This window comes from Podarcis melisellensis, assembly GCF_964234715.1.
Source record: "Podarcis melisellensis genome assembly, chromosome: 8".
Lineage (NCBI taxonomy): Eukaryota > Metazoa > Chordata > Lepidosauria > Squamata > Lacertidae > Podarcis > Podarcis melisellensis.
Genome location: NC_138540.1, coordinates 34,751,659 through 34,764,519, shown reverse-complemented (window position 1 = coordinate 34,764,519; position 12,861 = coordinate 34,751,659). Strand labels below are relative to the sequence as shown.

Genomic DNA, 12,861 nt, shown 5'->3' with positions numbered 1-12,861 from the left:
AAAACTGAACTAGCTAATAAACACATTGACTAACATTAATTTGAAAGCATCTTAAATATCTTTAAAAGCTGGAGAGGATAGACTTTGCTGGTCATGTAGAAGGTATCAGAGATGGTGGACTTGCACAGTGTTTGGGGTCTACCACAGAGGAGGCCCCTCTCTTTCTGTAGCCACCCGCCTGGTCTCAGAAGGCATGTGGAGATCTGATCTAAAGGCATGTGATCTAAAGGGGCACACCTAGCAACTCAGTTCTGTACCTTTTAATAGGTTCCATGGTCTCTTTTTCCTTCAATAAATGCCTGTGTCCATTGCTGTGCTGCGAGCAGAGTGGCCACCACGTTTGTGCGTGCCCAAGAGTCCCGTGCTTTTCTTTCGTTCATGGATGTTTCATTCTGCAAGTTGTCCGCAGCCAGTGCCTGTGTTAAGTCATGTGAGCCATGACTTCACCCACACCTCCCAGTTGGCCCCCATCAGTTATTGTTGGGGGTACCAATTGAACACCAATATGGGAAAACACTTCAGCTGTGTTCAGCAATGTCTCTTAGGCCATAGTCACACCACACATTTAAAAAACTACACTTTCACTTTAAACAGTCATGTCTTCCCCCAAAGAAGTTTCAGAAGTTTCAGAACGGTAGTTTGTTAAGGGTGTGGAGAGTTGTTAAGAGACACTTATTTCCCTTCCAGACCAACAATTCCCAGAGTGGTTAAACAATCAAAACCTCTTCCTAGGGAATTCTGGGAATTGTGGCTTTGTGAGGTGAGCAGGGGTCTCATAACCGTTTTCTGTATTTTTAACGAACTTTAGCTCCCAGAATTCTTTGGGGGAAGCCATAACTGTTTAATGTGTTATCATAATGTTGAAAATGTATGGTGTTAGTGAGAAGGGCAAAATATTATCGCTTTCCTCCAAAGGCGAAAAGTAAATGGAAAAGAGAACAAAATACATCAGAGTCTCTCTCTCTCTTTCTCTCTGTGTGTGACCTGACTTTATATGTGTGTCAGAATCATAATTTCCCCATTTGGATGACTTGCTAGTAGCTGAAGATTAACGTCTGATTTTATACATTTTCTGAGCAGCGGAAGATCTGAGTCCCCATGGCTGCTTCCCACACGACTCCAGTAATGTTTGTAGGATAGACCGGGAGATCAGCATAGAGAAGCAATCTCACCAATGTTGTCCCTAACCCCAGAGCCCAACGGTGTTGCCACTGGAAGCAAACAATTAGTTTCTTAACCTACCTGCAATTCCATCCTACAAATGTTAACCAGAGTATATGAGATCAGCCATGGGGGAAATGGTTCCTGTACTACTCCAGGAACCTAAATTGGCCTTTAGTTTCAGACAGATAGTCTGCTCAAAAAGAACATTAATTGGAGTTGTTTAGAACTGTGATAGTAAAGTTGTTTTCTGTCTTTCTCGCACACTGGGTTATTTTCTGTGTTAGGGTTGTGAAAGAAAGCTCTTTCACATATATGCTCAGGAGGAAAGCCAAGCACACCAATGTCGTAGCAGTCTGTTGAAAAGTGTTTAACTTTGCTTCAGAGGTGCTTCTGAAGCACTGTGTCTTTCTTGAAGTATTAAAGCTGAATGACCCACTGCTTAAGGACTACAGTGGTACCTCGGGTTACATACGCTTCAGGTTACATAAGCTTCAGGTTACAGACTCCGCTAACCCAGAAATAATGCTTCAGGTTAAGAACTTTGCTTCAGGATAAGAACAGAAATCATGCTCCGGCAGCACGGCGGCAGCAAGAGGCCCCATTAGCTAAAGTGGTGCTTCAGGTTAAGAACAGTTTCAGGTTAAGAATGGACCTCCGGAATGAATTAAGTACTTAACCCGAGGTACCACTATATAGCAGTTGAGGTGTCTGCCCAAAGTTATGCTGCTGATGTGAAGTTCTGCAAATTATCATGCATGGTTAGCTGTGTTTACTGTTAGCACTTAGATAGCATTTCCTCTAATAGTGAACTGTGGTGGTTGAGTACCTATTATTTTGGGAGTGAAATGGGGCCACCCAAAATAAGGTAGCAGCTTCCACATACTTGGGGGATACCTTTGCAATGCAGAAAGTACAGAAACTTGTGAACCAGAAAAAAAATTTCCCCATTGTTTTTGTTCATTATGGTTGTGAACAGCAGTTATTCAGGCACTCGCCCTCCCAATACAGTTTTGTTGCTATACAGCAGGATCCCCAACGTAAGAGGCTAAATATTGGTTTCATTAAAGAGCTGAAATTGTTCAGTAGTTCTGCCATAAAAATACTCTTCCATCAAAAGTCCATAAATTGCAATAGTTGAGTATTGATTAGAGTACATTGGACATTTATCATTCATATTAAAAAGTCTGTTACTTTTGTTCCAATTTCTTTTTAACCCCCTCTGCATCAATTTGATAGGCTAGCAACAAGGTTGTTTTGGGCCCATGGGGGAAAGTGGGGCAATAGGCTTCTAGGAAATAAAACAAAATTAATCTAAAGGCCATAACTGCTTTAAGGTCTGATTTCTCTCTCTCTCTCTATATAAAGTGTCCATTATACCCAGTTGAAATTGTGTGTGTGAATAAGCTTAAAAGTGTTGCCGTGGCCCATATGGTAGAATCACAATTTGAGGTTCAGTTAAGAGCCAGAGTGTCTTGTGATCCAATAGCTTGTCTGTATATTTCCTTTGCAAACAGATTGGACTTTGTATTTGAATTTAGTAAAGCTTCCACCAAACTAAAGCAGCCAAACTGGAATTTTAGCTACTGGTTGCACTGGCTTTGCTGAAGGGATACCAGTTCATTTGAGATGCAGATTTATAATTTGATGGGGACACAAAAAGTTACCTTGCATAGAGTCAGATCATTGGTCCATCTAAGCTTTTGTCCCTGCTGATTGGCAGTAACCCTGGAAGGTTTCAGACAGGGGTTTTCCCCACCTCTGCCTCAGGACGAGAAGGACTGAACCTGGGGCCTTCTGCATGCAAAGCATATCCTCAGCCACTAAGCTGTTACACTACTAAAGCACAAAACAGTAAGGCTTGAACATTTGCACAATACACCCAAAGGCTTGCTGGGCCCACTGGGCTGAAATATTGATGGATCAGGGATCTGATCTGATCCCTGCTTCATTTATCCTCAGTTCTCTCTGAGTGATCTGAGAGTGTGGGTGGCCTATCATGCAGGGTGGTTGTGAGGATGAATAATTCTAAAGTAGCTTCAGTGCTCCCCCCAATGTTTAGGGGTACTCTCATTTTGAAATACTGCCCCTCAATGAGGCCAAACTTAGATTCACAAAATGTTTAGGGGTATGTGTACCCCTGCATCCCCTCAGAAAAAAGCGCTGTGTAGCTTGCATACTTGAAAGCACTGTAGGCAGGTTTTAATAATGACTTGGGTGGGTCGCCGGTCAGTTATATTTTTTGTTTCCATGTGAGCACATTACCAAATGTAACTGCAGAAATTCTCAGTTTACCCCCCTGGGTTTCCTGTGGTGTAAGGCAAGGGTATCAAATGTGGTGCCCTCCAGATATTGCAATAACTTTTCCATGGAACAGGCTTTCCCAACCTTTTTCCATCTCAGTGTTGTTGGACACTCCTGACCATTGGCCATGCAGGAGCCCTTGGGAGTTGGAGTCCCACCACATTGAGAGGGCACCATGTTGCCCACTCAACAGGTCAGCTGTTTTGAATAATGTGTTAGGTCCGTTTCTCTTTTATCCTGCTCCCTGAAACTTACTGTACTTTTCTTCTTCTTCTCTTCTCAGTTGAAGAAGGCGAGTCATCGGATTTCACTTTGAACTGGGACTCGTCCGTGACCCAATCAGGTAAAGGTGGTGGTTGTTTCATACAGGAAACTGCTTTTTGTGTGTGTTGCATTCCTGCCTTTACTCCCAAACCTATTGGTTGCAACTCAGCTTCTTAGATTGGTTCCATATGTCCAATAAAACCCATTACATACAAAGACTAATATACTCTTATCCTCTCAGGAGCCATTCTTCCTTCTGGTGGGCACATTGAATCGGGTTATGACTTTCTCAGGTATGGCTGCTTTGAAGTCTCCTGCCATGGCCACCGTTGGACCTTCATTCCAATATAATTATAAAAAAGTGACCTTTGATGGGATTTCTCCTCCCCCCCCCTTTCAATCTCAGCGATGTAACATTTGTGTGCTTTCTGTTTTTTGGGAGAAATTGCAAAGCGGCGGAATGTGTCGCTGTTGATGAATTGATGATTGGTTCATTGGTAAAGGGCCAGGGCTCGCTTTTCTGATGATGTGCAAAGGCTTTGAAATGAAGATAAAGTGTAACGACATTTGAGGTTCTGTGTGCTGGCAAGGTCCAGGACTCCTTCAGTAAAGAATGTAATGGAACGGGGTTCTTTTGGGGGAAATCGTTTGGCTCTAACGGTAATTAAATCTTTCTGCAGGTGCAGGGAAGGTGAATATGAATGTACAGTAGAATCCAAACTTGCTATCTGTTTTTTTAAAAAACAAAAACAACCCCCCCAATCTCTGAATGGCTGTAGATCAGGAATAGGTAACATGGTTGCCTTGCAGATGTTGTTGGACACTTTTATGGAGTGACTTCTGTTACAAGGAAAGGTTGCAGTGTTTGGTACTCTTTAACTATACAGAAAAAGCAAGTAAGGGACATGACAGAAGTCTATAAAATTATGCATGGCATAGAGAAAGTAGATGGAGAAAATATTTTCTCCCTATTGCAAATAACACTAGAATTTGCAGTCATCCGGTGAAAGTGAATGTTGGAAGATTTGGAATAGATTAAAAAAAAGGTACTTCACGCAGTGCATAGCTGTAACTACGGAACTGAGACAGGAATAGCCACCAACTTGGATGACTTTAAAAGAGGAATGGAAGAAATTAATGAAGGATAAGGCCATGTTTTGCCTCCACTGTCAGAGGCAGTGTGTTTCTGGATGCATGTCTCTGGATACCATACAGGAAGGGAGAGTGCACTTGACTTTGCAGGCTTCTCACAGACATCTGGGTGGCCACTGTGAGAACAGGATGCTGGACTAGAGTGGACATTGGGCTCTTATTATGTTCTTATGACTACAACACCCATAATCCCTGGCCATTTGCTGTGCTGGCTGGGGCTGATGGGAGTTGTGGTCCAAAATATCTCACGTGTTAGCTGCTCCTGCTGTAAATGGCACCAAGAAGTGGCAATGGAGGCAGTGGAAATGGCCACCTCCGTCATTATTAACACTTAGGAGGAACCTAAAAACATTCCTGCATATAAAGGATTAAAGGCAACCTTGAAATGATTAGCTGTGAGGGTACTGCGAACTGTTTAAAACTGTTTTCAGTATTTTAATTCATTGTATTTTATATTTTAATTGTTAGCACCTTTTTTGTTTGCTGCCCTGGGTGGTTTTGGGAGGAAGGGTATTAAAATGAAATGGATAAGATGGCCATTGGCCATGATGGTGGATATATTTAACCTCCATGTTCAGGGGTAGTTATGGCTCTGAATATCAGTTGCTGGAGAGCATCCTCTGGAGAGTTTTAGGGGCTTCCTAAGGGGATTTTCTCAGGCAATATGAAAACTCAGATCTCATCCACAATATTTATTTACTTATTTATTAATAAAATTTGCACAGTGCTTTCAAGTGTTTGAAGCATTTCACCTGAAATCTGATGCACAGCACCCTGTAAGGTAAGTTGATATCATTCCCCATACTGCAGATGAGGGGGCATGGTGGCTGAAAGAGAGTAGCTTGCCTGTGGCCACCTAATGAGTTGATGGCAGTGGCAAGATTCGAAATGGAGACTTCCTGGTTCACAGCTCTGTTTCTTAGCTACTGTATTAAACCAGCACTCCAAGCTACTTCTCATATGCCACCTTTGAGGGCATATTCATCTCTACATTCTTGTTTAGTATCGTTGCACGATTTGTAACCCAGAATATGGTTGCCCCTTTAAGGTGCAACCCAGTGAGCCCCTTTTTATTTGCATGGATAGGTTTGCCTGCCAGCATGCAAAGTGGCTCTTTCTCTTTTTCTGAAAGGAGCACTTGCCATGAATCAGCGCAAAATTGGTTTTTTTTTAAAAAAAATGGGTGGATCCAGAAAGAAAGAATGCAAATGAATGCCTTTTTTGTGATTTTTCTTTTCTTTTCTGGAATTGTCATGGTGAAGAGCACATATTAGTTTTGGTTTGCTAGAAAATATTTTCCTATGTACACATTCTCCTCTAAGGATCTTATTTTTCAGTTTATGCAAAGCATATGCTGCAGCATATATTTTCCTGGGCCACAACTTCCCTGCACCCGGTATGGCTGTGTTTGAACAACTTTTTTTTACCGTTCTTTTGATGGCGAGTATTTCTGCTCTGAAAACCAACTGCTGGCTGTGAGACAGAAGGCCCCTTTGTGCCTGGAGCTAACAGTGCATTAACAAACAAAATCCAAAATTTAAAAAACTTCTGGGTCTCTTACTGGATCTTAATCTCAAGCAGTAGAAGACCAGATTCTCCAGCTACCTTGAATTATATTGAGCGGCAGGCAAACCAACGACAGGATATGGGAAACCCCCTTACCCCAATTCAGAACACTCCAATTTGGGTTTTGGGGAACATTCTTGAAATCTGTGCTTTTTTATTTTCTTTTTGGATCAAGGTGGCAATCCCATGCACACCTAATTTGGGAGTAAGTTCCATTGAGCTCTCCGGGACTTGGTTCTGAGGAGAGAAACATGCACTATAAGATTTACCAAATGTAATGCCCACTCTGTTCACTTCCACACCATACATTTATAGCACATTTAACACATAATTTAAAGAATCTTGGGAAATGTAGTTTGCTAAGGGTACTGGGAATTGTAGCTCTGTTGGGGGGGGGATGTAGACTGCAGAATTCTCCCAGAATTCTTTGGGGGAGGCCATGTGCTTCAAATGTGGCCAATTTTAGAATACAGTGGTACCTCTGGTTACATACTTACCGTAATTCGTTCCAGAGGTCCGTTCTTAACCTGAAACTGTTCTTAACCTGAAGCACCACTTTAGCTAATGGGGCCTCCCGCTGCTGCCGCGCCGCCAGAGCACAATTTCTGTTCTCATCCTGAAGCAAAGTTCTTAACCCAAGGTACTATTTCTGGGTTAGCGGAGTCTGTAACCTGAAGCGTATGTAACCTGAGGTACCACTGTAATAGAATCATAAGGGACCACAAGGATCATCTAGTCCAACCCCCTGCAATGCAGGAATCTTTTGCTCTACCAACTGAGTCATCCCAGGAGAGCAATAGAGTTGCCAGTGATTTTTCCTTAGATTTCTTTCATTGTGTGGGAACTGTTGTAGCATGACTTCTTCTCACATCACCAGAGTACCAGGCCGCTGGAAACTGGGGCCAACGGTGCAGGGTGATGTTGTAGCCTGGGGTTCACCCATGAGCCTGATAACTTACTGCATCACCCAATGTGGCATTCAAAGGACATGTGATGCAGAAGAACTGGTGAATGTGAGGAGAAGGTTCACCCTCATTTGTTGGCCCTCTTTGTTCAGGACAGATGAAAGAAAGTTCTTCTTCCTGGAGCACATAGTTCTTAAACTATGGAAGTCGCTCACACAGGAGGCAGTGATGGCTGCCAACTTGGATGGCTTTAAAAGAGGAATAGGCAAATTCATGGAAGAGAAGGCTTTCAGTGGCTACGAACCATGTTGGCTATGCTCCGTCTCCACAGCTGGAGGAAGTAAGCCTTCGGAATACCAGTTTCTGGAAACCACAGGAAGGAAGAGGACTCTTGTGCTCAAATTATGCTTGCTGGTGTTGCGCAGGCACCTGGTTGGCTGCTGTGAGAACAGGATGCTGGATTAGATGGGCCATTGGCCTGATCCAGCAGCCTCTTCTGATGTCCTTATCTACTGCTGTTGTTAGGATTATTATTTATTCATTTTGTAAGTTCTTTATAAAACTTAATAAGTAAGGGTGGCTTTATGGAACTTGCAGGTTCAGGAGCAGACATTCTCTGTTTGTTGGTTTCTTGGGGGTGGGTGATCTGCCTTCATTCCCTGCTTATCTGTTTCTTGGAAGCATCTGATTGGCCACTGTGGAAAACAGGATGCTGGACTCAAGGGATCTTTTGTCTGATCCAGCAAGGCTGCTCTTGCGTTCTGTGACCTGCATTAGCTACACAATTCATAGCAGTGATTGGCGAAGTTCTGTGCAGGCTGCAGAAACCAAGCCCCTGCCCCTGCCCTTCACCCACCCTGGCTTCTGTGGTCACGCTTGGCATTTCTCCTGCATTTCCAAGCTTACGTTGCAGAGGCTTAAGGACTGCAATTTAAAAAAATAAAACAAAACAAAATTCTGCAATGTTAGTTTTGTCCGTGGCTGCAGAACTGCAGAGTCCCCATAGCTCTGTGGCAATTCTTGGTGTCACCTCAATGATACCAGTTTGTCTGTGTCTGTGCAGGAGGACAGCGTGGTGCCCAGCTGCCCACACTCAAGGAGCGATGCATCCGAGTCTCTGAACGTGTGTGCAGTTCAGTCTTCACGCTTTCTGATGTGCAAACAGAGAAAGGGAGTGAAAGGGAGATCCTGTTAATTTAAAACATCTGGCAAAATGATTTGGTTTCGTGGACTTTTTCTTCTTTTTTTGAAGTGGCAGAGGCAATGGCAGGGGAGAGGAGAGAGAGAGCAGAGGGTGCGGGGAGATGTTGTTGATTTGGGCCAGGGCACAAAAATGAAAAGTGAGGCATGTTTATTCCCCCGTTATTGAAGTTCTACATCACTTTGCTGGTGCTAATGCAAACAGGAAGATCATAAAGGAACATAATGAAAGTCTTGCACACTGGGACCATGGGGCTGGTTTCGGTTACTGAATATAGCTTTGGAGACACCCCACGCAATGGAAAGCAACTCCACAGTATTACTCCACTATATATTATGGCTTTTTAATGGTTTCTCCACATCCACCTCTACTCTTGTATAGCTTTTCCATCTTATTCCACTCAGAAGCTTCATGTAATCTTTTTCTTTTTTTATATGCTGCTCAGTACAGCCGAACAATATAATTGTGCTTGACTTTTTTTTTAAAAAAAGTACAATTCTATCACTCAAATCTTATTAAAAAATTAAGGGGTGTCCATATCATTTTTTTGGTGTCTCATTATAACCCAGTGACAGCATCCAGAATAATAGATTGGGAGGGGCACAGAAGGGTCAAGTTTTTGGTGGGGTAGGGTAGAGGTTTGCCCTGCATGTTAGATTGCTGTAAGAGCAATAAATTAGATTTTATGTTAACATTTCCTTGCTAAACGTATTTTACTTTGGAGTATCTCTCATAGATTTCAATGGTATAACTTTCAAGTAAGCATGTTCAGGACTGCAAACATTATTTTCCAGTGCTATTTTTCTAGAAAAAGAGGTGCTGGAACTCACCGTGAGCACCCACCTTGTTCTCTTGTAATGGCAATGACGACCACCTAAGAGGTGCCAGAACTGAGTTCTGGCTGACAAAAAGCCATTATTTCCTGTTTATGATGCTGTTATAATTACTAATTGGGGGAGAAGATAGTGTTTTTCTTTTGGGTAAATGCAGGGGTCCAGCAGTGGGGAGTCAGCTGTGTTGATGGGGTGTGTGTGTGTACCACTTATATTATCACTTTTTACTCTTAGCTATTTCTTACTGTACATTTCCATCTACAGTCGTAACTTGGAAGTTGAATGGAATATGTTCTGGAAGTCCATTCAACTTTCAAAACATTCGGAAACCAAAGCGCTGCTTCTGATTGGCTGCAGGAAGCTCCTTCAGCCAATTGGAAGCTGCAGAAGCTCCATTGGATGTTCAGCTTCCGAAAATTGTTCAAAAACTGGAACATTCACTTCTGGGTTTTGATCGTTTGGGAGCTGATTTGTTTGAGAGCCAAGGCGTTTGAGATCCAAGGTATGACTGTATTTCAACTGGAATTATAGGCTCAGGGTGGTATTCAGCTAGGTTTTACTCAGAGTAGACCCATTAGAATGGACCTAATTTAGTCATGCTAATTTCAGTGGGTCTACAAAGAGTAAAATCTAGTTGAATACTTAACATTTTGTTTAACCAATGATCAATTAACAAACTTTTATTATTACTACTGTATTTTAATAATTTCGTTTGTTAGATGCCTACTACAAAAATGTTTCAATGCAACTTGCAGTACAAAAATTACATTGCAATACAAAATAAGGTTTAAGAATGACAATAAGCACAGAAATTTACCATTGACCAGTTCTGAAAGCATCAGACAGAAACCCCACTTCCCTCCAGCCACATGATCATAAATAAATTTGCCAGCTGCAGCACCCACAGAGATATTCCCATGCATTGTCCAGTCATTGCAGTGGAGGAGAGGGAATTGTAAAAAGAGCCAAATTCCAAGATCATGACACAGCCGTGCTTGAGAAATGTAGGGAATGGGTGCACAGATGCCTTGCCTAGCCTAGGGCTGAGTTGACCTGAGTCTTGCTCAGTTGGCTTAAAAAGAAAATAGAATTGCAAACATCAAGCAACATGTTCTAAATTTACAGGCAGGATTGCATACTCAGGATCACTTAACATGGACTATGTCTAAGCTGCATAGAGGTGGTTACAGATAGGTAGCAGTGTTGGTCTGCCATAGTCAAAACAAAAAAAATTCCTTCCAGTAGCACCTTAAAGACCAACTAAGTTAGTTCTTGGTATGAGCTTTCGTGTGCATGCACACTTCTTCAGATACCAAGTATATTCTTCAGATACCAAGTATACCAGGTATCTGAAGAAGTGTGCATGCACACGAAAGCTCATACCAAGAACTAACTTAGTTGGTCTTTAAGGTGCTACTGGAAGGAATTTTTTTTGTTCTGCATAGAGGTGGTGAGTATGTGTTGCTGTTTTTACCGAAGCTCCCTGTCTATGGAATGCTCTCCCCAGGGAGGCCCACCTGGTGCCAACTTAGCCATTATTTTGCCCCTAGGCAAAGGTGGTGTTGTTTCCCTGGGCATTTGGGCAGCTACAATGATTGGATGTTTTAATATGTTTATGTATTTTTATTATTGCATTTTACTCACTTCGTGCATTGCTTAGGGACTTCTTGTTGTGAGAAGCAATACATCAATCCAGTAAACCTAATGCAGAGCAGGGGGGGACTTAGGTCATTTTTTGTAATATAGCGCCATGAGCGAGGCCAAAGTTTGGCTCCCCCAAATAGATCTTCTCAGTTTTGGACCCCCTCGGCTCTGCATCCTAAGCCCTAAATCCAATGCTGCAACAAGGAATATGAATAAGTGCTTTTCTGGATCTGATCAAGGTCCGGCCCCTCTGGTTTCTTTTAAAAAATGCTAGCAACCAGGAGATGCTGCCTCCTCCACTAGAAATTGGTCAGTGCTTCATCTGTGGATGGCAGTGAACAAACCGGAAAACTTTCAGTAATTCAGGGAAAGGAGTGGTGAGACAACATTTAGGAAGAAGGACAATGCAAGACTTGTATTCACCAGGCCAATCATGGGAAGGCTTAACAGGGTGGGGATTTCAAGTGAAGATTCCCCAAATAGCTACAGATCACAAGATCCTACACACGTTGTTGAAACAGCTTTATGCTGAATCAGACCTCTGATACATCTTGCTAGGTGTTAAAAATTCTGAGGGCCGATTCTCTCCGGATCAACCTTCATAGTCTCCTGGCTCTGTTAACTGAGATTTGTTGTCACTAGAGATTCTAGATCTCTAGTGGGGCTTCCCTCATACAAAGCTTGTGCCCCACTGTTGAGCTGTAGGCCTTCCCTGTGTTGTGATGGTGATGGTGCCATTTTATTGCGTTGGCATCTGTAACAGAGTTTGCTGTGGCTCTGCTTCTATGGGGTACTTGTATGATGACAGTGTATTTTCAGTCCCCAATGTTAGGAATGTAACCTTGACTGAGCAAATGTCTTGTGCCAATGTTTTCTATATGTTTCCTTGGAGCCTGTTCTTTCCAGCACTGTGCAGTGCAATGCAGCCATGGTGGTCTTTCAATTCACATGCAGAGCTTATAAAATGTGGCCTTCTGGAGTTTACAGTCTCAGCAGGACCAGAGAGGCAGCCTCAGATAGCTTGCTGTGAGTGGAGGTTTAAGAAAGTTAACTGTATGGTTGGAAAATGTCGTAATGGCCACCAACTTGGATGGCTTTGAAAGAGAATAGGGGAGATCCATGGAAGATAAAGCCATCAGTGGCTACTAGCCTTGATGGCGATGTTCTGCCTCCACTGTTGGAGACAGTATGCTTCTTAACAATTGCAAGTGTGAGGAGCACTATTGCACTGCAGTCCTGCTTGCAAGTTTGCCATGGGGATCTGCTTGGCTACTGTGAGACCAGAATGCTGCGCTAGATGGGGGTTTGGCTTGATCTAGCAGGGCTTTCTCTTAACCTTGTTTTCCATCTGAACTTTGGCAATGTGATTACTGATTTCTGACTCTTTGTTTCAAACAATAATGAGCTAGATGGACCCATGGCCTGGCTCTTAATGAGGATCTCAGGGTCTGGATGGCTTATGAATGTGTGTGTTGTTGTTTTTCTAATAACCACATTGTGGTTTTAGTTTCAGTGGACAGAATGGTATTCTCTTTGTGCTTACTGCGACTTAAGAGATCTGGCTTTCTATTAAATAGTGGTTCAGAAACATTTTATTGTTTAAATACACCAACATCTTACCCAGGCAGGAGGTTGTTTTCCCAGAGGGTGTGTGCGATAGAGCTTGAGTTCACCTACTCTTTTCACGACACAACAATTGTACAATGTACTGCTTGCATGCACATTTGATGCGAGTCACCAACAAAGGGGTAGGCTAAGGAAGGAGGTGTCAGGGGAGACTCCTGAAAAGATGATGGCCAGGGAAGCATTTGCTGGTCAGAGTTTGTAAAAA

General features: G+C 42.8%; 1 protein-coding gene across 4 annotated transcripts in view; it reads left to right on the top strand.

The window, feature by feature from the left end:
- The window catches only part of ZNF423 (zinc finger protein 423), a 315,709-nt gene that overhangs the window by 68,592 nt on the left and 234,256 nt on the right, over window positions 1-12,861 (top strand). For all 4 annotated transcript variants that reach the window (XM_081923987.1, XM_081923986.1, XM_081923985.1 and 1 more), the window contains exon 2: window positions 3,749-3,808. In XM_081923987.1, the coding sequence (XP_081780113.1) occupies window positions 3,749-3,808 (60 nt within the window). The remainder of the gene's footprint in view (window positions 1-3,748; window positions 3,809-12,861) is intronic.